The 23,720-nt window shown below is 39.6% G+C and overlaps 1 protein-coding gene across 2 annotated transcripts; it reads left to right on the forward strand.

Moving 5' to 3' along the window:
• The first annotated feature begins 262 nt into the window (after positions 1 to 262).
• Positions 263 to 22,624, forward strand: WBP4 (WW domain binding protein 4). Of its 2 annotated transcripts, XM_070799992.1 has the most exons (10): positions 263 to 406; positions 1,343 to 1,415; positions 3,809 to 3,871; positions 3,961 to 4,084; positions 5,787 to 5,954; positions 7,040 to 7,086; positions 7,546 to 7,621; positions 10,293 to 10,498; positions 14,479 to 14,696; positions 22,254 to 22,624. In XM_070799992.1, coding segments are annotated over exons 1-10 (1,188 nt in total). In that variant the 5' UTR covers positions 263 to 404; the 3' UTR covers positions 22,465 to 22,624. The 2 variants fall into 2 exon arrangements, with proteins under 2 accessions (XP_070656093.1, XP_070656094.1); XM_070799993.1 differs by lacking the exons at positions 263 to 406; positions 1,343 to 1,415 and adding an exon at positions 2,466 to 2,590.
• The last annotated feature ends 1,096 nt before the right edge of the window (positions 22,625 to 23,720 follow it).

Raw genomic sequence — 23,720 nt, forward strand, 5'->3', positions numbered from 1 at the left:
GCGAGCCTAGAAGGAGAGTGGAGGTTCTGGATCTCAGGAAGGGAAAAGAGAGAAAAAGAAGGCGAGCTGACGCGGGGACGCGAGACTTGAGCTTCCCCTCAAGTCCCGTCGCGCTCTCGCCCCTCGTCGGCGACCTCAGCCCGCTTATAACGACCCCACCTCTCCGGGAGCCGGAGGCCCGCCCCTCGAGGAGGAGCGCAGGGGAGGAGAGCGCGAACGCGGATTGGGTCGCCGGGGCACCCGTAGTTGGGAGCGGCGGAACGCGGGCCCCGGGGACGGCGGGAGGCGCCCGCGCTCCGAGGCTGCGGTGGGCCTCGTGGTGAGCTGGGGCCCGGTTCTCCCCGCGCGGAGAGCGCGAGCCTCGGCCGGGGCCGGGGGCGGCCCGCGCAGCGCCTGGTCCAGTCATGTGAGTCGGGTCTCAGGCTCTCAAACAACGAGGTCTTGTTTCCCCGGGCGGCCCTTCGCCCGCCGGTCTCTCCCTCTGCCACCGCCCCTCTCCCCCCCACCCGCCCTCGGCCAGGGGCGTGACGCCCTTAACTCGCTCGGGGCCGGCTGCGGACCGGCGGAGCCGGTTCTCCCGTCCCAGGGTGGGGACGCGCGGGCTCCGGCAAGGAGCCTGGCGGCCCCTGCAGGTAGGACGGCTGCCGTGGAGCGACGGAGGGCTACCGCCGCCTCCACCGTCGGGGGCCGCGAGCATCCTCTTTCTGGTGGCGCTTGAACCGTGGGGTGTTGTGAAACCGTAGGGTTGAACTGCGGCCACCGCTGCCGCCTCCGCCTGCTAGAAGCGGCCAGCCCTGGTTAGCTTAAGACTTTAATTTTTGGTCTTGCCAGCTGAGAGATCTGTTGGCTTTTCCAACTGTCTCTTGCCTTGAGGCTCAAGAACAAACTGTATTAACTAATAGTCTCGGAGGAGCCACAGTCTCCCACCAGAGACGTCTTATGTTTAGTAATTTGAGTGGAAATAACTTGATTTAACGTGAACTTTATGAGTTTCTTCAAGTATCCGTTACTGTAACCTCACCTCCAAAAATGCCAGAAAGGAATGGATGATCTTCTCCAACATGTTCCTTATTTCTTAACACTGATGACAATAACAAATGATACATTTTTAAAAGCTATTTTGTTTAAGGGAGTTTTAAATCCGTTGCAGACTTTTTTACTCTAGTGGCAACAGAATTTCAGTTGACTGCTTTCAATCAGCTAAATAATAAAACAGGATGCTGTGTGTAACAGTGCTGTGTGTAACAAGATTCTGAAGCTTGCATTTCGGACTCTAAGAAGATGTAAATCATGCAAACATTACCTTTTTAGATTCTAAATAAACTTGTTTTTTCTTTTCCAGGGCAGACTACTGGAAGTCACAACCAAAGAAATTCTGTGATTACTGCAAGTGTTGGATCGCGGACAATAGGCCTGTATGATGATTCCTCTATTAGAGAGTCTCCTAATACTGTGTTCATGTGAGATGTTCTTTGTTGATCTCAACTGAGAGCTTACAAAGTACTTTCATATGCGTTGCTCTTGATTTTTCAAAACATCGAAAATTTTCTGTTGTGTTTTCGTTCCTTGTAGGAAAGTTGTGAGCCTTCTTTATCATCAGCCCAAATTTGATTATGTACTAAGCCAAATTATTTCTCTCTGGCCCTTCAGTCACATTCAGGAACTGGACATTGAGTGGGTAATCACATTCATGTTTATGAAACACCTAGGTTATGACAGTGCTGTTTGTAGTATTGTATACAAAGAAAAGTAAAAGCAGAAAGTCCTTAACGTGTAAAAAGAAACGTTATTGTAGTTTTTCTTGTATATTTCTGCTCTATAGGTAGTTAAATATATTTGATGTAGAGCTTTATATTTCTAAATGCTTAAATTTGAAAGACATCATTATCTTTGTCATGGAATATGAACATAGCAAACTTTAAGCACATTATTAGTATATCTTTTAGTCCAAATTCACCTTTTAAGACATAAAACGAAAGGCACCATTGATTTTTTTTTTACCCCATCTCATGCAGTACATAGTAGATAAATGATAGGGTATTTTTAGATGTATATTTGTATCCTTATTACTTGGTAGAGGTGGATGGGTAAAAGAATAATAACATCATCTATAACAGTGTTATGTTTCTTTGGTAGACATTATTATCTACAAAGAGTTTGAGGAATTTTTCAGTTTTGTCTTTTTTTATTTCTTTTTGAATAGTTGCTAAAGTTCTTGACTGTCTTGTTTGATTTTGCCCATCCTTACCAAAAAAAAAAAAGTCACAAGTTTTCAAAGCTACATAAATCACCGATAGCCTCTCTTCCTTGAAGTATGCAAGCAATTCAGTGAAGTTTTTGAGTTACCTAGAGAAAATAATTCTTTCTAGGGTTGTCTTTCTTCATTTCCTTGAATGGCTAATACACATTGATTTAACCTTTAACTAGAAACAATTTTATTTTTGATTGGGCCTTTAATATTCTCTGTATAGTAAAACCAACTTTAGGAAACCAAGATATGAAAAATAGAGGATGAATATTTGCTTTACGAAGTCACACTTTAAAGAGGAATTCACAGCAGTACTTTAGAGTAACTCAGCACGTGCATTAGGTAAGAATTGATTGACAGAACTTTGCAAAGTTAACCAGAAATTTGTTATTTCATACAACACATTTGTAATTTAGAGAGCATCCTGGCTGTTAAATAGGTAATAATATTCACTCATCAGCTCAGTCCCCATCCATCCAGTTACCATCATTCCTCATAGGTTACCCCTCTTTTCATTTTCTTGTCTGTGTTTCCATATCTGTATCTAAATGTTTCTGTAGATTCCAACGTGCATAGAAGGTAACATACTGTTTACACTGTCGTTCACCACAGTTTTATTTTTTTTAATTGGACAGCATATCTGGATGCTCTTTTTTCGTCAGTGTATAAGGAGCTCCTTTGTTCTCTATTACAGCATCCTAATTTTAGATTGCCCTGCATAGGAGTTTTACATTTTGTACTATTACCACATTGTATAATAGTATTTGTTTACAATTTAGAAGGCATTTTTTAATGCCTACTTTTCTCTCAATTTGGAGAAGTTGAGAGTCATTGTTTATTCCTTTTTTTTTTAGCATAATGTGGCAAATAGAGCGGTACAAATTCTAGACTCATCGGTTGTGACATTTTATGTTGACGGGTGTTTTTCGTTGTTTTTTTAATTTAGTTTATTTATTTATTTTTACCTTTGCCGGGTCTTTGTTGCTACACTCTGACTTTCTCTCGTTGCCTCACGTGGACTTCTCATTGCAGTGTCTTCTCTTGTTGCGGAGCACAGGCTCAGTAGTTGTGGTGCGCTGACTTAGTTGCTCCTCAGCGTGTGGTATCTTCCCAAACCCGCATCTTCTGCATTGGCAAGCAGGCTTTTCACCACTGAGCCACCAGGGAAGCCCCAAGAGGTGTTTCTTGAAGTGTGAGGTGTTTGTTTTTTTTTTCCACTCCTCTTTTGGCTTTGTGTCTTGCTTGAGCCCTCATTACAGTCATGTTCACTAGATTAGTCATCCAGGGTACCTTGTATTCTTCTCTGTTAATATGGTCATCATAGTTTATTTTAAGCACCAAAGGAAACCTTGTCAGAGGGCATAATAATAAATAATGTGGTTTAGTTCCTTAGCATCATTTGATTAAAAGGGCCAGTTTGCATGAACATTAATTTTATCTTTTCTGCCAGTTGTACTTCAATTTTGTTATGTCCCATTTCCCTATTTACTGTTACTTTGCTGTGAACATTATGATGTGTAGTTTTCCTTTGTATTTTGTCTTTTTTTTCTAACTTTCAAGAGCATTGAATTTCATGAAAGAGGAAAGAATCACAAAGAAAATGTGGCGAAGAGGATCAGTGAGGTAATCTAGTTTGTTTCTTTCTTTGCCAGTTTTTCTCTATAAATATCAGCCCTTTATCTAGCATTCACTTTTATATGTGTCTTACATAGATTAAACAGAAAAGCCTGGAAAAGGCAAAGGAAGAAGAAAAGGCATCAAAGGAGTTTGCTGCAATGGAGGCAGCTGCCCTGAAAGCATACCAGGAGGATTTGAAAAGGCTTGGCTTAGAGTCAGGTAAAAAAGCAGCCAGCATGTTTTAAAAGTAACATCACAGGTCGTACTAAGTGAGCTCTTACCGTTTCCATAGAGAAGTTATACGCTCGGTGTACTCCTAGTGCTTTGTATATCACTAGGGCTGTGTATCAATAAGGCTGTGTATCACAGCCCTATTTAGACTGTGGGACTTTTGCTTATGCACTTTTCATTTTGCTTTTGAAGCTTCATCTTTCAGTACCTCCGTTCACAACAACTGTATTACGCTAGGGGTTACCTAGCCCTTGCTCTTAGGCCAGTAGTTCATTTCAGAGACACTTGAGTTTTTTATGGATCCTAATTTTTTGGCTAAATGGATCTATTCATTTAAAAAATAGGCCTTGCCTTATAACCCCAGTTCACTTTATCCATACCATCAAAACTATGAATCATGTTTGTTTATGTAGTTGAATTATAATGAATTAACCTTTTGTGGACAGATAATTGACTTTACTACTAGAAAGTAGATTTTTATTTATTTTTTTTACTTTTTAATTTTTTTATTTACTGTTAGACACATTATGTAAATTTAAGGTTTACAGTACGTTAGCGTGATAGATTTATTGTAATGTGATTGCATTCTAGTAGTATTTATATTACATAGTTGTATGATAATCATTGTCTGTATTCAAACTGTGAGGTAGATTTCTGGGTTATTTATTACTTACTGCAAATTTGTACCCTTAAACAGCGTCAGTCTTATCCCTCTCCCCCCCATCCCCTGTTAACTACCCCTGTTTGCTCTGTTTTTTACAAGTTTGACTTTTCTAGATTCCGCATATAAGTGATAACGGTATTTGTCTTTCTGTATCTGGCTTATTTCACTTAGCATAATGTGTTTAGGGTTCGTCCATGTTGTTGCAAATGGCACAGTCCTTTCTGGTGGCTGAATTGTATATATGTGTATGTGTATATATGTGTGTATTAAAATGCCATAGTTTATGTAATTAGTCTCTTCCTGATTAACATTTAGGATTCTTAGAGTTTTTTGCAGTTAGAAAGACTATTTCAGTGGGCGCCCTTACGCAGGCACGTTGTCACAATTTATATCTGTAGGCTCAATTTCAAGAAGTGAGACTGCAGATTTGCAGTGCAAATGTTTTATAAATTGATTGATGAAATCAAGCTGTCTTCACAAGTGTTGGGCTGATTTACACTTTTTCTAGAAATTATTTTATTAACTGATGTTGGAAATAACTATTCCTTTGGAAAAAAGCAAAGCCGTAAAAACTTACCTATTTTTTACACCCATGTAAATACCTGATGGATAAGACTAACAGTGGGTTTGGCCATTCATTTCAGTGTTGATCTAATGCAAAAACAATTGTATGTATTTGCATTTCCTTGATTATTAGTGAAGATAATGTTAATTCTCTGAGTTACCTTTGACTTTTTGCCCATTTTTGAGTTAGAAAGTTAGATTTGTAAGGGACCTTTGTTAGGAACATTAACTCTCTGTCTTATTTGTTATAAAGATTTATCGTTTGTCTGACTTATATATATATTTTGGGATGTTCTCCTGGATAGTCTTATATTCTTGCATGTTTCGTTTTCCATATAGGCTTTGTAATAATGTATCAGGTTCCCAAAGGAATCTTGTCAAGCTTTTGATTGGAATAAAATTATTAAACCAGAAAGGAAAACTTTACATCAGCTACTTCACCCTTCCTTCACCTTTCTCTAGAGATCTCAGAGCCAAGCGTGTCACCAGTAACCAGCACGGTCCCACCCACCTCTGCATCAAATCAGCAGAAAGAAAAGAAGAAAAAGAAAAAAGACCCTTCAAAGGGCAGATGGGTAGAAGGCATAACCTCGGAGGGTCACCATTACTATTATGATCTTATCACAGGAGGTGCGTCATTTAGACATAAAGACAGTAGAAAATGATAACTGACAGTTTATTTTGTGTTAGAACTTCAGTTATTATCAGAACACTTCAACAGTGAGAGACTAACTTTACATTTTTGCCACAATGGTTAAAAAAAAAAACATCTATGTGCCCTTTAAAAATGTACCCTTTTCATAGTGATTCAAGGTCATCACTAAAGACTTAATAGTGGGTTCCTTGTATACTATAAATATAGATAAACTATGTAGCTTTATATTTTCCCGCTAAAACTTTGTAAATATTTTAACTTTTAGGGGTGTTCACATGGAGAAAGTAGAGAACAAGAAATAGAAAGGGTGGATGGTACATATATTCAAGGAATGGGTAGAAGAAAAGTTAAGAATGGTTGGGAAGGTAGGAAATGAGACTAGAGAGTTAATGAGGAGAAGAACCTTGGGCTACCAATATTGTGGAAATTATTAAGATCTCTAGTCATAGTCAATTTTTGACTACGCAGAAACAGTAATAATCTCTTGAGAGTTTGCACTGAGCTGTTAGTGAAGTGCATGTTGTAGTTCAGCAGTGAACCGTAATTATATGCTAAATATTGTCTTAAATTTACATAGTAATTACTTATTAATTACATTTTCCCCCTTCTGCAGCCTATTCCTTGCTGCCTTTCTTCACCATCCTACTTTATATACTGTTTCTCTTATTAATGCTTGTTTTTCATTCCTGTGTATTTCAGTTCTGTCTTGAGTCATTCATTCCATCTTTCACTCTCCCCTGCCCTGAGATGTCAGAAGGCCTTCTCATGCCTTCAAAATTTATCAAACCTGAATTCTAAGAAGTCTTTAAGGGGAGCCCTACCTGGCTCTAATACTTCTTGTGGAAGCACCAGTAACTTCTTATCCTTCATTCTGTCCTCCCTTCTTGGTTACATAGCATTCACATGTATGCTGCACAATACTACTAGGGTGTATGTTGTTTCTTTTATCTTTGAATTATGTTTTAAACCACAGACACATAATATTCATGTTGAATATATTGTAAATATTTGCCAAATTATTTTGGAAAGATTTTACAAATACAGTATATTTTGCTTTAAGCATCTCAGTGGGAGAAACCTGAAGGATTTCAAGGAAACTTAAAAAAGGTAACTGAAGCACATTAATAGTATTTTCTTTATTCTTTAAAGTGATTGGCGTTTGGGATTTTTGTTGGGTTTAGTTAATCGGATTTGGTTGCAGATAAGCCTCCCAATCCCCCCAGGCACTTTGCTCCTTTCTTTCTATAATCCTTTTGTTAAAAGGGTGGATGGAAGTGGAAAAGTGTTGTCTACCCTAAAAGTCTATGCAGGGCGAATGTTATTAGTTGATTTGCAGTCAGTTTCCATTTACATATCCCAGTCAGTCTGCAAAGAACTGTCCAGATGTTCAGAAGTGAGATATTCCATTCATGAAAGGTGGCTCATGACTAACACAAATCAGCTTTCTGGCCATGATCAGTACCAATTCCCAGGTTTCCATAGGAAAGGAAAGGTTGGCTGACTGTCTTAGTTATCTAATATATAACCACATCTTCAGTTTATGTTGGGTTTTTTCCCTCCCATTAGGCAACAGGGAAGACTGTGTGGATAGAAGGGTTAAGTGAAGATGGCTATACCTATTATTATAATACAGAAACAGGGGGTAAGTAGTACTTTTGATGATCTTTTAAACTGTCTAAAATTGTACCTGACACTGTTCATTAGTCTGCTGGTGAACTGTCTGAACTTGAGAATTTTAGTATGCTGCTGCTGCTGCTGCTGCTAAGTCGCTTCAGTTGTGTCCGACTCTTTGCGACCCCATGGACAGCAGCCCACCAGGCTCCTCTCCCCACAGGATTTTCTAGGCAAGAACACTGGCGTGGGTTGCCATTTCCTTCTCCAATGTATTATTTTTTATAATTTAAAAGCATTAATACAATGGAAAAGCAAAGAGGTTTCTATAATATACTGAGCTGTACATTATTATTCTCAAGTGACACTGCATTACAAATTCTACTTTGAAACTCATTTTTACTTTCTCCACTGTGATTGGTTTTATCATGATTATTTTAGAAATATAGTCATTACTTTGGAAGATCACCTCATTCAACTTGCCCTCTCCTTTTTCAAAAAACAGAACTGAAGCTACTTTAGCAGCGGTGAAGACTGTCTAATTTTCACTTTTACTTTAATAATTTTCAGTTACATAAATATTTAGAAAACATGTAATTATTATTCCCTAATTATTTAAGTCTTTCAAATTAAGATTTTATCTAATTTCATAAAACTAGTCTGCAGTAATTATAGTTGATTTCTTCTACAGTTAAATTTACCAAAATAGCTATAGTATTGGTGTAACTCTGAGATGGTTTTTGTTGTTGTTTTTTGATTCCTGCTATCCAAAGATTGCTACATAACATTAAGTCTTTTAGGAGGAACAGGCCCTTTTCATCTCCAAGTAGATACCCAGTCTGCCCAATGATGACCGTGGTTCTATCTCAGTAAACCTGATACACTAAATCTGTATAGACATAAAATAACTTATAACTCAGGGGCTAGATCTGAGTGAGCTCAGCACACACCTTCTTCCCTTCCTAGCTCTGTGATTTTGGGCATCCTCCCTTACTAGCTCTGTGATTGTGGGCAAGTCACTGAACCTACAATTGCTCTTAAGTAGAGTCGATCGTGTACTCTGTGAGGTCATGATGGTCATGTGTCTGTAAGGTTCGCCAAACAGTGCCTAGTACATATTAGATGTTTAACAAATTTTTCATGAAAGCTCTTTTGTTACTTGTGTGAAATAGAGGCAAGGAAAAGTAATGTTTTTCATTAGTGCTAGAAAGTTCCCTGCAGTTAATAAGGGACTGGACCAATGTGATTATTAATAGAGCCCCTTTTACTCTTAAAACTACCAATGTGATTATGAATAGAGCCCCTTTTACTCTTAAAACTTTCCCACTTGAAGGAGAAGGCAATGGCACCCCACTCCAGTACTCTTGCCTGGAAAATCCCATGGATGGAGGAGCCTGGTAGGCTGCAGTCCATGGGGTCGCTGAGGGTCGGACACGGCTGAGCGACTTCACTTTCACTTTTCACTTTCATGCATTGGAGAAGGAAATGGTAACCCACTCCAGTGTTCTTGCCTGGAGTATCCCAGGGACGGGGAAGCCTGGTGGGCTGCCGTCTATGGGGTCGCACAGAGTCGGACACGACTGAAGTGACTTAGCAATAGCAATAGCAATGACTGAATAAAAACCACCTCAATTCTCAGACATTTACTGAGTTGCCAGTTTCTACACAGAATCCTGTAGGAGGCTAAACAGAGAAGTTCAAAGGGTCAGTCAGGAAGGTATGACAATAGTTAAAAGAGAGGGGCTACAGGTCAAGTCTAGATCAGGTCTTTACATCTGAAAGGTTACAACCCAAGTCTCAGAAAATTTTGCAGATGGCTTCACCAGCAGGCTGAGAAGACCACATCCCCACCTTGGCTTCCTCCAGACAGCACTGGAACTCAAACTCCTTATGTGGCAGCCCTACAGTTAGTGCAACACCAACTAGGGTATTCTCTCAACCACATGATTTTACTGAAAACTCAACCAAGTGGAATATTTTCGGGTTTTTAGTTGTTATTTTTTATATTAGCCATCTGTTGTTTAACCACACGTGCATGATCATACCACCCTCTCTTGGCTTGGTTTTTGCTGCCAGTTACTCTCACTAAAATAAACTACCTACTTTTGATTCAAAAAAAAAAAACCTTTCCCAGTTGAACAATAAATTTTAGAGTCACTTTTATTAAACTGAAAATAGAGAATAACTGCAAGATAATAAGAGCTGCTGTCATTTTACTAAAAGCCCAAGAAACCACTGGGTGGCAGTATAGTTCAACTGAGGGTTTTTTCTTTTCTTACGATAAAATGACTTATTTATTCAGATCCTTGCCATATTATTTCACTTTGTGAAGATCCCAGGGAAATTTTGTAATAAGTAAATTTCAGAAAATCTCCTGTGTGTCCATTACCACGTTTCCTGAAATTGGTGGTGGTTAAATTTTGAGTCCTCAGAATGTATTACCCAGTTTTTAGGTCTCTTTCCATTCGGGCTGTAGTTGATCTAGTGAACATCTAGTGAACCCAGATTGCTTGAATTTAATTTCTGAAAGCTAATAGCAAAATCTTTGAGAATGCTTATTATCTTCTTGATCAAGTGATGGTGTGAAACAGATGCAGTGTTGTCACTTAATATCTTGCAAGTGGTAGGAAACATTATATTGGAAATTACTTTTAAATAGAATTGGTAACTAAATAAGATGACTGTTAAAATGTGTTGAATAGAATCCAGATGGGAAAAACCTGATGATTTCATTCCACACTCCGGTGATCTGCCTTCTAGTAAAGTCAATGAAAAGTCACTTGGCACCTTAGAAGAGTCCAAATCATCAGATTCACATGGTGAGTCTGATGGCGAACAGGAGGCAGGAAAGGAGAAGAAAAAAGAAGAGATCCCAACAGAAACACAGAAGCTAATAATAAAGTTTAAGGTAGGTTCTTGGTTCTTTACAACAGTTTGTTAGTTTATAAAAAGATCTATAGACTCTTCAGCTTTCTGGTAGAAGGTGGAAATAAAACCAAGATATGCATGACTTTTGGCACCTGGATAAATGATACCAGCAAGATAGTAAATTGATTTTTAGACCTCCTAAGTTTGAGCTGCCTCTGTAACATCCAGAGAGCTGTCTGAACATGCATGGATGAATGTCTAAGGCTAGAAATGTCAACTTGAGTATCATCAAAATACTAGTAGTAATTTAAGTCTTAGAACAGATGAAGTAACCTAGAAAAATTACTTTGGGAAACATTTAACTTCAAGTGAGAGAGAAGCCCACAAAGCAGAATGAGGAAAGAATGATTAGAAAGGTATGCAGAGAAGCAGAAGAATCCAATATCCCAGAAGCCAATGGAGTAGAGAGCGCGCATGCCAAGTCGCTTCAGTCGTTTCCGACTCTTTGTGACCCTGTGGACTGTAGCCCTCCAGGCTCCTCTGTCCATGGGATTCTCCAGGGAAGAAAACTAGAGCGGTTCAGTAGTTCGGTTTAGGTAACCAGGGACTGGACCTGCGGCTCCTGCGTTGCAGGCGGATTCTTTACCACTGAGCCACTGGGGAAGCCCTGGAGTAGAGAGCATCAAGGGCTAACTTGGTCTAGAAAAGAAAAAATGTCCTTTGAATTTTGCAGACAGGAAGTCCTTGATATCCTTTTAGTGGTTAGACCAGAGTTTCAGGAGGTAAAACTCAGGTTACAAGAGGATGGAAAGTGGTGCACAGTGTGTGTGTGGGGGGGTATGAAATGAAAAGTAGAAATTAAATGATAGGATGGTGGCTACATACTGACTTTTAATTGTGAGAGGTCTGTAGTGGTGATGTTTTCCTTAAGAGGAACTCCAAAAGAATACCAACAGGGGCAAGTGAATAGGTTACTCATTCTCTGTGGAAAGGTCAGGCTTTCATTTTCTATAAGGCTTGACTGTAGATGAGTTGCTGTCAGGGAAGAAGTCATGCCTTTTAGCCTCAGCTTACTCATGTGTAAAGAAATCAAGATTGTTTGCTGAGAGGAACTTTGGGGAGCTTGACAACATTAACAGACTCAAATAATCCCTGAGCCAGGTTGGGAGAGGAAATGAACCAAGAAAGAGGATTGACAGGTGGTGGTGCTGAGTGCCCAGCCGTGGTGGGAAAGTAAAACCAACATTTTAATAGTGTTAATAGTATTGCTGGACTTCCCCAGTGGCACAGCACGTAAAGAATCCGCCTGCCAATGCAGTCTCTTGCAGGAGATGCAAGAGACTTGGGTTTGATCCCTGGGTTGGGAAGATCCCCTGGAGCAGGGCATGGCTACTCACTCTAGTACTCTTGCCTGGGAAATCCCATGGACAGAGGAGCCTGGCGGGCTGCAGTCCATGGGGTCTCAGACACCACTGAGCACACTCATACACAGTAGTATTGCTAGTCCTCCTGCTTTTGTGACCTTTCTAGGAACAGTCAGGAGCCTGGATGCCAAAGTGGACAAGATACATAACATTGATCCATGGTTGAGTACTGGCCTGAGAGGTGAATGAATATCCAGGATGCTGGAGAGAGGGCGCTTGCAGCCTTCCCTAGGGTCTTGTCTTTGCCTGCAACTTCTCTACCCACCCCATAAATCTTGGTGGAACTTAGGGTGAAGAACGTATCCAGTTTGTAAAAGAGCAGCAGCAACGCTTTTTGTGTAACACATATCTCAGTGTTTATAGGTAACCCAGCATCCAATTTGGGACAGAATTATTAACTCCAAGCAAACAAAATATTTCAAAGTATCCGGCCACTTGCCAGAGAAATCAGTAAACACCTTGGTGTTACTGGTCTATAATATTTCTATATTCAGATTTGAACATTGCTTTAAGCAAAATATGGAGTCATACTGTAATAAGGTTTTATTATCACTTTGCAATTTAATCTGTCACAGAAAACATCATTAAGTCTTCATCCACTGGAATAATGGGTGAATAGTATTCCATGTTATGAATATACAGTGATTAATTCAGCCCTGTGGAGCTGTATATTTATTTTGAATAATCACTAAAGGGACCAGGAGAAGAAATAACTGGAGGCACATTACTTAGCAGTGTGTTACAGTCTCTGCTGAAATTGGATATCATAAATTCTGAAGGCTAATCAGTTTGTATGTTGTGTGATTCTTTTTGTGGTAACACTTGACAGACCGATGGTTGGATAGATTTTTAGGTTGGAGATTTTTAGATCTTTTACAATAGACAGGCATAGGGACAAAGATATTTAAGGGAGATAGCAAAGGAATGTCTGTGAAGTGATTCTCTGTGGGCTGGGGCCTGATAATGAAGAATATGAAGTCTAGATGAGACCAGCAGACTCAGAGCACAGGAAATTAAGGTAGCAGAGATAGCAGCAAGGTTGAACAGGAAGTATAGAAGTAAGGGAGCCAGGAAGCCAGCGGAGTAACATTGTGTTGGATTTGTAAGATTTCACAAATTATTGTTGAATTTTAAAATCAAGTGTAGAAAAATCATGAATAAAGCATATTTTTGAAGGAAATGTTATTCAGCAAAAAGAAAAAAAAGATTTCACAAGTGGGGAATTTCTGAGTGATGACCTAATTCAAATTAACAGGAACAGAATTGTGAGGATTTAATATTTGACTACTACCTATGCACCAGGTGCCACATGTGAGGAAAATACCTTACTAGGTCACTGAAATATAGTGAAGGCCAAAGTCAATGGTTTTGTGCATCACAAAACTGAGGGTCGGGAATTTTTCAGCTCTAGGATGACCACAAGAGTTTGAATAGAGAGAACGTGTTGCCTGAGTTAACCAGTGTCACCACTTCCATGGAGTAGTGGCCAGAGGTCATTAGATCACCAAGTTTGGAGGACAACTGTATAGAAGGTGGTACAGGTCTCAGAGGAGGCGTTTATTGCAAAGTAAAAAGTTTCACGTCCTTAGTAAAAATGTTTATTTTAAAAATGACATGGTCTGGAAGCAGTCATGATTGCTAGAGAAAGCTGATGCTGTGTCCTGGTTCTGTGATAGCAGCAGCATAAGATAATGTGTTAACATCCATTCAAAGGATTGCAAACAAAACAGAGTCCCAGGACTGCCACCCGTGGTAGTACAGTTTGCAGAGCAGCTAAACCGAGCCACAGGGCTTTATTATCCCAGTTGAAGGGGTGCCGTAAAAGCACCAGCTCTCCCCAGGGGCTCTGCAGAAGCTGCTTCTCCTTCAGGGATGTGTCTTTTCCTAATTTCATGTCATTACCAGTTGTATAGGCCAGTCAATTTCTGGCAGTGTCCTCAATGTGCAGATGGATTTCAGTTAACTTTAATTGGCTGAGTGTTAGTCATTCAGTCGTGCCCAACTCTTTGCAACCCCATGGACTGTAGCCAACCAGCCTCTTCTGATCGTGGAATTCTCCAGGCAAGAATACTGGAGTGAGTAGCCATTCCCTTTTCCAGGGGATCTTCCCAACCCAGGGATCAAACCCGAGTCTCCTGCATTGCCAGCAGATTCTTTACCATCTGAGCCACCAGAAGTTCTTTACGTAGGTAATGGGTATAGAAGGGTCCAGTGACATGGCATTAAATTCAGAAGGGGCGCAGTATAAAGGAAGGTCACTGTGGGACATGTGAGGAAGGAGAGAAAGCAGTGAAGTGGAGGAGAGAGGATAAATAAGGTCTGTGTATGTCTCTTAAGTGTCGAACAGGTAGAGGGGTCATGGTATATTTCAACAGCCTTGGCCATGGTATGTTAGCATTTTAGACATAATGAAAAACCTAATCAAGCATTAAAGAAGTCCTTTCATGTTCATTTGTTGTGTTACGTGCAAATTTGAACTATTGTTTTAATGCATTATTATTTATAGATCAGTAGCAAGACTATATTAAAGAAATTTTGGGTCCTGGCAGTTTTCTTTGAGGTTTGTTACTAATATTTCTTGACTTTGACATTCCAGGAAAAAAATAAAAATAGTAATAAAAGAACTGAACCAGAAACACAGAAAGAAAAAAATACCCAAGGGAAGAATTCATCAGGTCCAAGTGAAGAAAAACCCAAAGAAAAAAATACCCAAGGGAAGAGTTCATCAGGTTCAAATGAAGAAAAACCCAAAGCTCATAAAAAGCCAAACCCATATGGAGAATGGCAGGAAATTAAACCAGAAGTTGAGTCCCAGTAAGTACCTGAAACTTAATCCAACAATTATAACTTAATCCTGTCCCATATTATTATAAGTATTTTATGTCCCAGTACTTCTGTAATTGTAGTACTTAATTTCAGGAATACGGTGCTCATTAAAAAGTGTAGCTCATTTCATTTCTAGAGTGGTTTTATTTTCTCTAAATATTTTAAAATGTAAACTAATGTTTATTTTTTAAAGTAAAACTAAGCATTGTTTTCATTCTTACAAAGACATGACGTTTCTCTTGACCATACTAACATGCCATATACATATGAGTATTTTCACACTCACCATGGTTATTCTATCAGAGAAGCAAATGTCTGCATATGTAGTGCATGCTTCATGGAATCTATCTAAAGGCAAGAAAACAGCCCTTGTTTTGTTAATGTATTGAAAATGGCTTATGACACTTCACCCAAGGTTTTAGGTTTTTATTCATAAAGCAGAATGGTTTTATCAGCTAAACAAGGTCATGGTAGAAATGTTACCTGGTTTACATGATTAGCTTATGTGTTCATATCACTTATTGTCTTTGGATCATTTACACAGTGAAAGGAAAACGTCACCCACGCTTTCTCACACTGGTGTTTCTTAAATGCTTAAAAAATATCTTTGAGTGGGAAAAAAGTATCTGTATGAATCAAACGGTTTTTCTCCAAAACACTAGTGCTGTGGATACTTTTATAGTGAAATTATTCACTGTTAAACTGTACTTTGATGGAAAAGTCATATTTTTTCACAAGGTGGAGGAGTGCAAGTTTTGGGCAACTTTATATACGGTGCTGATGAGAAGTGATTCCTTAGTGATAGCATACAGAATATACCTGAACTATTAAAGTGTCTTTAGTTAATATTCAGGTTTTATTTATGTTATTTAATGAAATATTAGGAAATATGTATTTAATGCTGCATAGTGCCAGGGACCAAAGTATATCGACTATGTATATTGAAGTTGCAGAAATAATAGACTGCATTAATTACTTGGGCTCTTAAGTGATTTACAATAGGAGAATGGTCTTCCTGTACCAACATCACCTATACTTTAAAGTTGAGATTTCTTAAAATTTGAGTATCTTGTTTTCCCTGTGATAAGTTTACTGAAAAGCCATTTTTCTTAACATCAACCAGTTTAACAGGTGATAGATTGTGTCTGACTTCCTAAGTAGATTTACTGGTGAGGTTGAAACTTTTTTCCATATGCCTGTATTTATTAGTGTTTTGTATTTACTCTTCTGTGAATTGTCTGTTCATATGCTTTGCAAATTTTTCTGTTAAGGTATTAGTCTTTCCTTACTTGCATAAGATTTCTATGTAGTGCAGAAGCTAACCATTTATTAGTAGAAGAATTTGTAGTTTGACTTTTAATTGTGCTTAGAATGGTTTTAGATGTGTCGGATTTTGTAATGTTTAACTAGTTGATTTCTTTTCTTTTCCTTTGTGATCGGTTTTATTGCTATTACCCATTTTCATTTAAAAGTCAAGTTTATACTTATATTTCCTCCTGATTTGTATGGCCTTACTTCTTTTTTGTGTAATTATTTAATCCATCTTTAATAATTTTGAAACATTGTATGAGATAAGATTCTAAAATAATTGTTTACCTTCCCTGGCAAACCAATTCTGCCAGTACCATTCTTCCCCCCGCCTTTTTTTTTTCATTCTTCCCCATTCTTAAGTGGCCTTTTTTTAATCTGTGTTTAACTCTTAAATTTACCAATTTGCTTCTGACTACCTATTGTTCCATTAATCCATCTGTCTTTGTGACAGTACCATAAAGATTTAATTACTGTGATTTAATATATCCTTTTATATGATGCATATTGATATCTCATGGTTTATCCCTATATTTTTTTTCCAAATTTTTTAAGTAGTCTCTTCCTATTTTTTCCCAGTTAGTCATTTGCAAGTGTTCAACAAGTATAGAATTTATATAAATATTACAAATAAATTATGGCAACAATATTGTTTTCAGTATTTCATATTTTCATCAAAAAAATATTGTTCACTTTTACTTTTTTTACTCATGGCATTTTGTAGGCTTTTCTATCCAGCTTTTGTCTGTAAGTCTCATGCTTGCAACCCCAGGACTAAAAACAGTTACGGGCACATAATAGGTGTTTGTGAGCTCAGTCACTCAGTCATGTCTGACTCTCTGGGACTCTGTGGACTATAACCTGCCAGGCTCATCTGTCCATGGGATTTGTCTAGTGGTTCAGGGCACCAAACACAGGGGCGTGTGGCAACCCTGGATCCAGGGGGTGTGTCACCACTTTAACTCCAGTCACTAGGATCCCACGGCTATGTGGTCCTCAGCAGACACTGCAGGGCTTCCCCAGGGGCTGTTGGGGTCTTCAGGAGCACTTCCAGGTTCAGCAGCCAGCGGCTGGGACAGGCAGTGGTGGTGGCTGGCTCTGGCAGGGTACAGAGACTCGGCTGCAGGGCCAGCTGAGATGCCTGTGTGTGTAGTGGGCAGGCAGGCAGCAAGGGCCAGGGTCAGCTACAGGTTCACTGGCAGCTTCAGGGACCCTGGCTGTTGGGGTGCTTCCTCATGGCTGCACAATCTCCCCGTGAGTATAGACACTGTGGTGGAGGATGGTGTCGGGTCAGGCTGGGGGAATGCCTGTGTGCTGCCACAGGGATGGTTCCTGAACAGCACAGCAGGGTTGTGCAGGCCAGCGACAGAGAAGACAGGACCTGATTCAGGCCCACAACCAGCAACTGCAGAGACCTGGACTGTTGGCATCATCTCCTGTGTTCATTGCTCCCCTCTGGGCAGTGGAGGCTGGTGATGGGTGGCAGGACAGCAGCGTGCAAGCACACCACTGGAGGAGCTCACCTCCAGCATGCCAGCAGCCGTGGCGTCAGCCGTGGGAGGGCAGTCCAGGCTGCCATCTTGCACAGCACCCTGAGCTGACTGCAGCAAGGAGGGCAGAGGGACGGAGGCAGCTGGCATCCGCGAGCACGAATAGCTGTGCACCAAGGTACCTGCTGAAATCTGGGGCGCCCGCAGCAGCTGTGAGGCCTCTTGGTGCTTTCTGCAGCGGCAGAAGCGGCTTGTTTGTCCGTAGCACAGGCCACTGTGGGCCGCAGTCACTGCCACTCCTTGGCTGCTCTCTGTAGTCCCGGGCTTTTTTCCCTTTTCCTATCCATCTCTGTAGGTCCCAGCTTCACTGCCGTGGCTGGGATGAAACCTAAGCAGGACGTGGCCCAAAAGATTGCATCAGCTGGGCTTATCCCTGTCGTCTTTTCTTGGTGAGGGGAACTCTTTCCAGCTGGGAGGTTTCCTCTTGTCTCTGAGCGTTGTCGGCCTGGGGAATGGGAGGATGCAAACAAAGGGAAGTTGTGTTTCTTCTCTTCTTTTGCAATTATTCTCATGGTGTTTCATCCCATTATGTTGCTTAAGTTTCCTAAATGGACTCAAGCAGTTTTTCTTCAAGGATAGCTGTCTAATAGTTGATCATTTTGTGGGGATGGAGACTGGGGTCTCCACTAAAGGTTTTTTAAATGTTTTTCCTTATTGAAACAGCTCTTATTTTTAATTGTCTATTGAATTACATATCCATTTATTAATGGATTTTTCTGCTGCTTCATTTCTACCTCTGTAATTTTCTTCCTCTGACTCCTCTTAAGTTTCTTTGTGTTTGTTCTTTATTCAGGTGAACACTTAAGACTGTTGACGGGGTGAGGAAGGGGTCTGTTCTTAGTTCTTACTGAAATTGATTAAGACAGTATTGTGTCTTAATATAGACACAATAGTGTCTAAACACTGACACACTGTGTCTTAGTATTTCTGTCCATATATCACATAAACTTTGAAAGATGCTTTCTTGATTTCATTGTTTTTGAAACAGTTTAATATCATGTGTTTGCTTACTTTTTTGACTTGGTGGTTTTCCAAAAGGACTTATTTTTCAAACTCTTAAGTAGGTTGGTTTGTTTTTTCACCTTTATTACATTGTGTTCAGATACTATAACCTTTACAATGTTTGCATTTTTAATTTGGAAATGACTATGGTTTTTAGGAAGTGCTTATGTAATTACTTTTGAACTTATTTGAAAGGAAGATATATTCTCTGTAATATATTTTATTTATAGTCTCTTTCCTTTCTTTCAAACATCTTTTCCTCTGATTATGTCACAAGGGTTTATTCCCTACTTCATTGCCACTTCTGTTAGCTTCCACTTAGGAATTTCCTAGGACCATGATTTCAGAAACAGACTCATTCTTTATTTTCTCTCTCCCATAATCCTAGTTAGGAAGTAATACTACGATTTGATCACTTTATCAAAATACAACACAAAACACCAAGATGGTGAAATAAGTGAGTCTGTCATAGACTTTCTTGGATAGAGATTCATTTGTCCAGCCCTCAAACCCTTCATTTCTCAAATCTTTCTTTGCTTGGCTAATGGAATATTTTACTTTCACCTGGAAGCAGAGGAGTCTAGGGGAAGGGATATAGGTTTTAGATCAACACAGGCCTAGGTTTTTTGTTTGTTTGTTTTTTAAATATTTATTTGGCTGTGCCAGGTCTTCATTGTGGCGTGCAGGACCTTTAGTTGTGGCATGCAGATTAATGAAGCTTGTGAATTCTTAGTTGCAGCACTTGGGGTCCAGTTCCCCAACCAAGGATTGAGCCTGGCTCCCCTGCATTGGGAACACAGAGTCTTAGCCACTGGACTGCCAGGGAAGTCCCTGGCCTGGGTTTTAATCCAGGTAATATTACTGCTGTAGTGGTTTGGTTGACCAAGTTATTTAACTTCTCTCTAAGCCTCAGCCTCTGTAAAAATAATGAAAAGCCAAGAATGAATACCCCATCAACTTCAGGGGCTGCTAGCCTTCTTGGAAAGCACCATTGTTGGCAATCTAAGGGAAAATAGTGAAGTAGGAAAAGCCAATAAAAGTTGCATTTGTCATATATGTTTAATACAGTAAAGAAAAGTTTGGAAGGCATCTGTATTCAGAACAAATCAGATTTAAGACCTATTCCAGTAAGCACACCTGTTTCCTGCATCCCCTCGTCAGATTCTGAGGAAATGTTATATAACATCAGGATCTATTGAGATAGCTTCTTTGTCACGTTTTGCTTTTTCTAGTTTTGAACTATACATTACAGATTTGAAATTTTCTTTGTTCTTATATTCTTTGTATTTACATATTTTCTTTTATGTTGTTTTTTGCAGTCCTAGCAAGCTTCCTATTTCAGTTTTTAAAATTATTACAGTGCTTAGAGACCCCTTTAAGCCTGTGAGCTTTCTATGTGTATATAGAATGGACCATGAAAGGATCTCTCAGTACTGTCACCATGGACCTCTCTGCACAGTCTATGTGAGAGGGAAACAAACTTGTTAACATGTACTTTTCAGATAATTGAATGGAAGAGCATATATTAAATTTAAATTCTAAGCAAACACATAGAAATCATGTCTGTGCAGTTATCAAGAGCCATAGTTGATGAGAAATCACTGTGAAGGCCTCTGACTTTTGTCTCCACTTTCCTCTGAGTTGCCTGCCTTTCTCAGGCAAGGTCTCCCCCCTCGGTAGCAAAGCTCTCGACTTATCTCATACTGACAAAGATTCCAGCGATAAAGAAGTGCTGCTTTACCAGTTCCCAAAGTGGCCCTGTTTAGCTTTGATCAGATACCCAGTTCCCACTCCTGAGCTAACCACTGTGAATTCTGACAGGACATGACCTGAATTAAGCTCAAAACTCAGAGAGGAAGAAAGAGGTCGTTTCCAAAAGGGGGGGGGGGGGGGGGAAGAAAATTTAAGGCGTTCTAGTACTAAAAAAGACACTAGAAAAGCCAAAATGGAATTATTCTACTCTAGGTGCCTAGTGCATAGTCTGGTTTGTAGTGTACATTCAGTAGGATGCTCCTGTAAGGATGACTACTACTTGAGGAACTTGCCTAACGCTCCAGTGTAGGCCTCCGTGCTTCCAGTGCTGGGGATGCCGGCTCAGTTCCTGGTCAAGGAACAAAGGATCCCAAATGTGTGGCCAAAAAAAAAAAAGACTACTACTCTAGATCTACCATTACCTTTCAGACTTCTCCTGGCCCCTGGGAAAGGTTTTCCTCTGTTTCCAAGGATCAAGATGAATGACTACATTACACGGGTTCTTCTGAGATTGGGGGGGTGTGATCTTTACTAATCTTCACTGTTCTTAGATGGGGAGTTCTCAACTCTTGATATCTGAGACTTCTAACATTTAAATCATCCCTTTACCTTTTTATTCCTTTTTCTCTCCTGTCATCACTCTTCGTTTCATGCTGACCAGATAATCTTTTGGTTTCAAGTGAAAAACTTGAGTTACTTTAAATTTTAAGAAGAAGTTAATGAAAGTTCCCTGGCAGTCCAGTGGTTAGAGATTCCGAAATTCCACTGCAGGGAGCCTGGGTTCAACCCCTGGTTGGGGAACTAACATCCTCACAAGAAAAAAAGAAAGGAAGAAGGTTATTATTCAAAAATTCCCAGAAAGGTTCTTCCTACAAGCCACAGGAGAGGCAGGAATTGGGCTGGGCCTCACAGATGACTGGAACCAGGCCTGAAACATTGGCAGGATTTTCCGTCTCCCATCCTGCTTTTCTTTGCAGGCCTTATTCTCTTATCTCTACAGAACTCCTTTCTCTGAGTAGGACAGTGTATGGTTCCCAACAAGTTTTATATGCTTAGCCACTAGAGAGGTAAATATAATGGTCTTCCTGGTCCATGTTCAAAAAGCTCATGGGTGGCATGAATGGCTATGGTGTGACTTAATGCTCTTTCAGAGACCGGTTGACTATGTTGAGGGTAGAGTCTATGATAGGCTCATATTAATCGGGTAATGATCTCTGGACTAGTCATCTGATTAATTATAACAGCCAAGTAGATAGTCCTACTACACCAGGACATTGAGATTCCATGGTTTTCATCGTGTGCTGTGAAAGCCTTCAGAATTCTCAGTCCATCACAAAATCCCTTTTCATAGACACTCTCATTTATATATGTTCTCATACTGCTAAGTTACTTCAGTTGTGTCCGACTCTGTGCGACCCCATAGACGGCAGCCCACCAGGCTCCCCTGTCCCTGGGATTCTCCAGGCAAGAACACTGGAGTGGGTTGCCATTTCCTTCTCCAGTGCATGAAAGTGAAAAGTGAAAGTGAAGTCGCTCAGTCGTGTCCGACTCCTAGTGACCCCATGGACTGCAGCCCACCAGGCTCCTCCGTCCATGGGATTTGCCAGGCAAGAGTACTAGAGTGGGTTGCCATTGCCTTCTCCATATATTCTCATATATAAGTACAAACGTTTCCTTCAATGATATACCCAGTAGGAACGAAAGAATAGAAGGGATTTTTCCTTGTGTGTCCACCTATATGGATGCTCAGTATCTTAAGTAATATTATAAAATCAGTATTTTAAAATAATCACCTTCTCCAAAATGACCAGCTTCTAATTTCCAGTATTATCATTAGAAAGATGACCTTGAGGTTTTGGTGGACTCATATATTATGTAAAAGTTTGTTTTACACTGTCAAATAGTGGTTTTATTTTTTTTCTTTCTATTCCAGTGAGGAGGTAGATTTGGAGCTTCCAAGCGCTGAAAATGAATATGTATCAACTTCAGAGGCTGATGCTGCTGGGGAACCCCAACTGGTTTTTAAAGAAAAAACAGTCACTTCTCTTGGAGTCGTGGCAGATGGAGTGGCCCCAGTCTTCAAAAAGAGAAGAATTGAAAATGGAAAGTCTAGAAATTTAAGGCAACGAGGTGATGATCAATAATTATAAGAAAGCTTTTAATGTGTGTTTTTTGGACATAATAGAGACTGTACATCTGTAAAAGCTCCTCTGTGTTTGTTTTACATTATTTAAGTGATAAAAATTTAGACTTACTCTGAATGTATTTTATGTGAATTTAAAATAAATCTTTTTTCATGTGAAATTGATTTTTGTTCCTAAAATGGAAGCCTACCACATTGCATTGTAATACAGTGTATTATCTTCAGTGTCTAAAAACTAGTAATTATGTCATAATATAAGATGCTATGTATCTGTTATTTAAAACGTTTATCCCATTCTTCCTCTTATGAACACACTTGTACTGCACTGAAAATGAATTACCTTTGCATACTGATATTATCCAAGAAATAAGAATTATACCACAAAAGAGAAGATTCATAGCCCATGATGATTCAGTTTTGAGAATCCTGTCAGAAAGGCTGGTATAGAAAGTATGTGCATATCTTGCTTAATTTTTTCAACTTAAGGTCAAGGACCAAGAGCCAGGACTGTAGCTCAGGTTGTGGTTAACAGGGAATGAAAATCGGACCAAAGGAAGATAGGTGTATCTGCCTGGTTCAGCGCAAAGCAGTAGCCATTGCATTGGCATTTGCAGCTTCAGCCAGGCACTGTGCCAGGAACTGGGGGTGTACTGGTGAACAAGATATGTCTCTGGTCTTCACAACTTCTCATTCAAACAGAATCTTTTTCCCCAGTCATGCACTCTGTGCACCGGCCTTATATGTACTGGAAAATATTTTTTAGGGTTTATTTAAAACTCTGTAGATGAAGTCTTGAACAAAAATAGTAAGGTCTCTGACCTCGGTGAAAAGTTGTGGTATTTCTTCAGACAGATTGGAAATTTCCCATTTCCTGGTTAAATTTCTTAAAAAGTGGACCTTTCTTATTTAATCCATTTGAAATAGGTACCTTCCCTTTATTATTCCAAATTCTTAAGATTATATTTTTATAAGTTGTACAGTAGTTAACATTTGGCAGTAAATATTTGTCTTTTTAAGGTTACTAGTGTACATGTAAGAAAATTATAGCTAATTAAAAACTTTTATGAAAGTCAATTAAATAGTTTTTATTTTTTCTTCTAATACTGATCAGTGTCAACTTAGCATTGGTGAGAGAGTATTTGGAGACTTGTATTGTCTAGTGTACTTAATTGAGTATTTCACGAATGTATAGCATTATGGAGAAGTGCATTCTGGAACCCATTTGTCATCTAGTTAATAAGCAGTGGGTTTTGCTAC

Source organism: Bos indicus, chromosome 12 (genome assembly GCF_029378745.1).
Source record: "Bos indicus isolate NIAB-ARS_2022 breed Sahiwal x Tharparkar chromosome 12, NIAB-ARS_B.indTharparkar_mat_pri_1.0, whole genome shotgun sequence".
NCBI classification, from domain to species: Eukaryota; Metazoa; Chordata; class Mammalia; order Artiodactyla; family Bovidae; genus Bos; species Bos indicus.

Coding starts and splice junctions, on each gene's coding strand:
- WBP4 (XM_070799992.1), top strand. Junction 1,416..3,808: donor GGATCGCGGACAATAGGCCT/GTATGATGATTC, acceptor CTAACTTTCAAG/AGCATTGAATTTCATGAAAG. Junction 5,955..7,039: donor TTATGATCTTATCACAGGAG/GTGCGTCATTTA, acceptor TTTTGCTTTAAG/CATCTCAGTGGGAGAAACCT.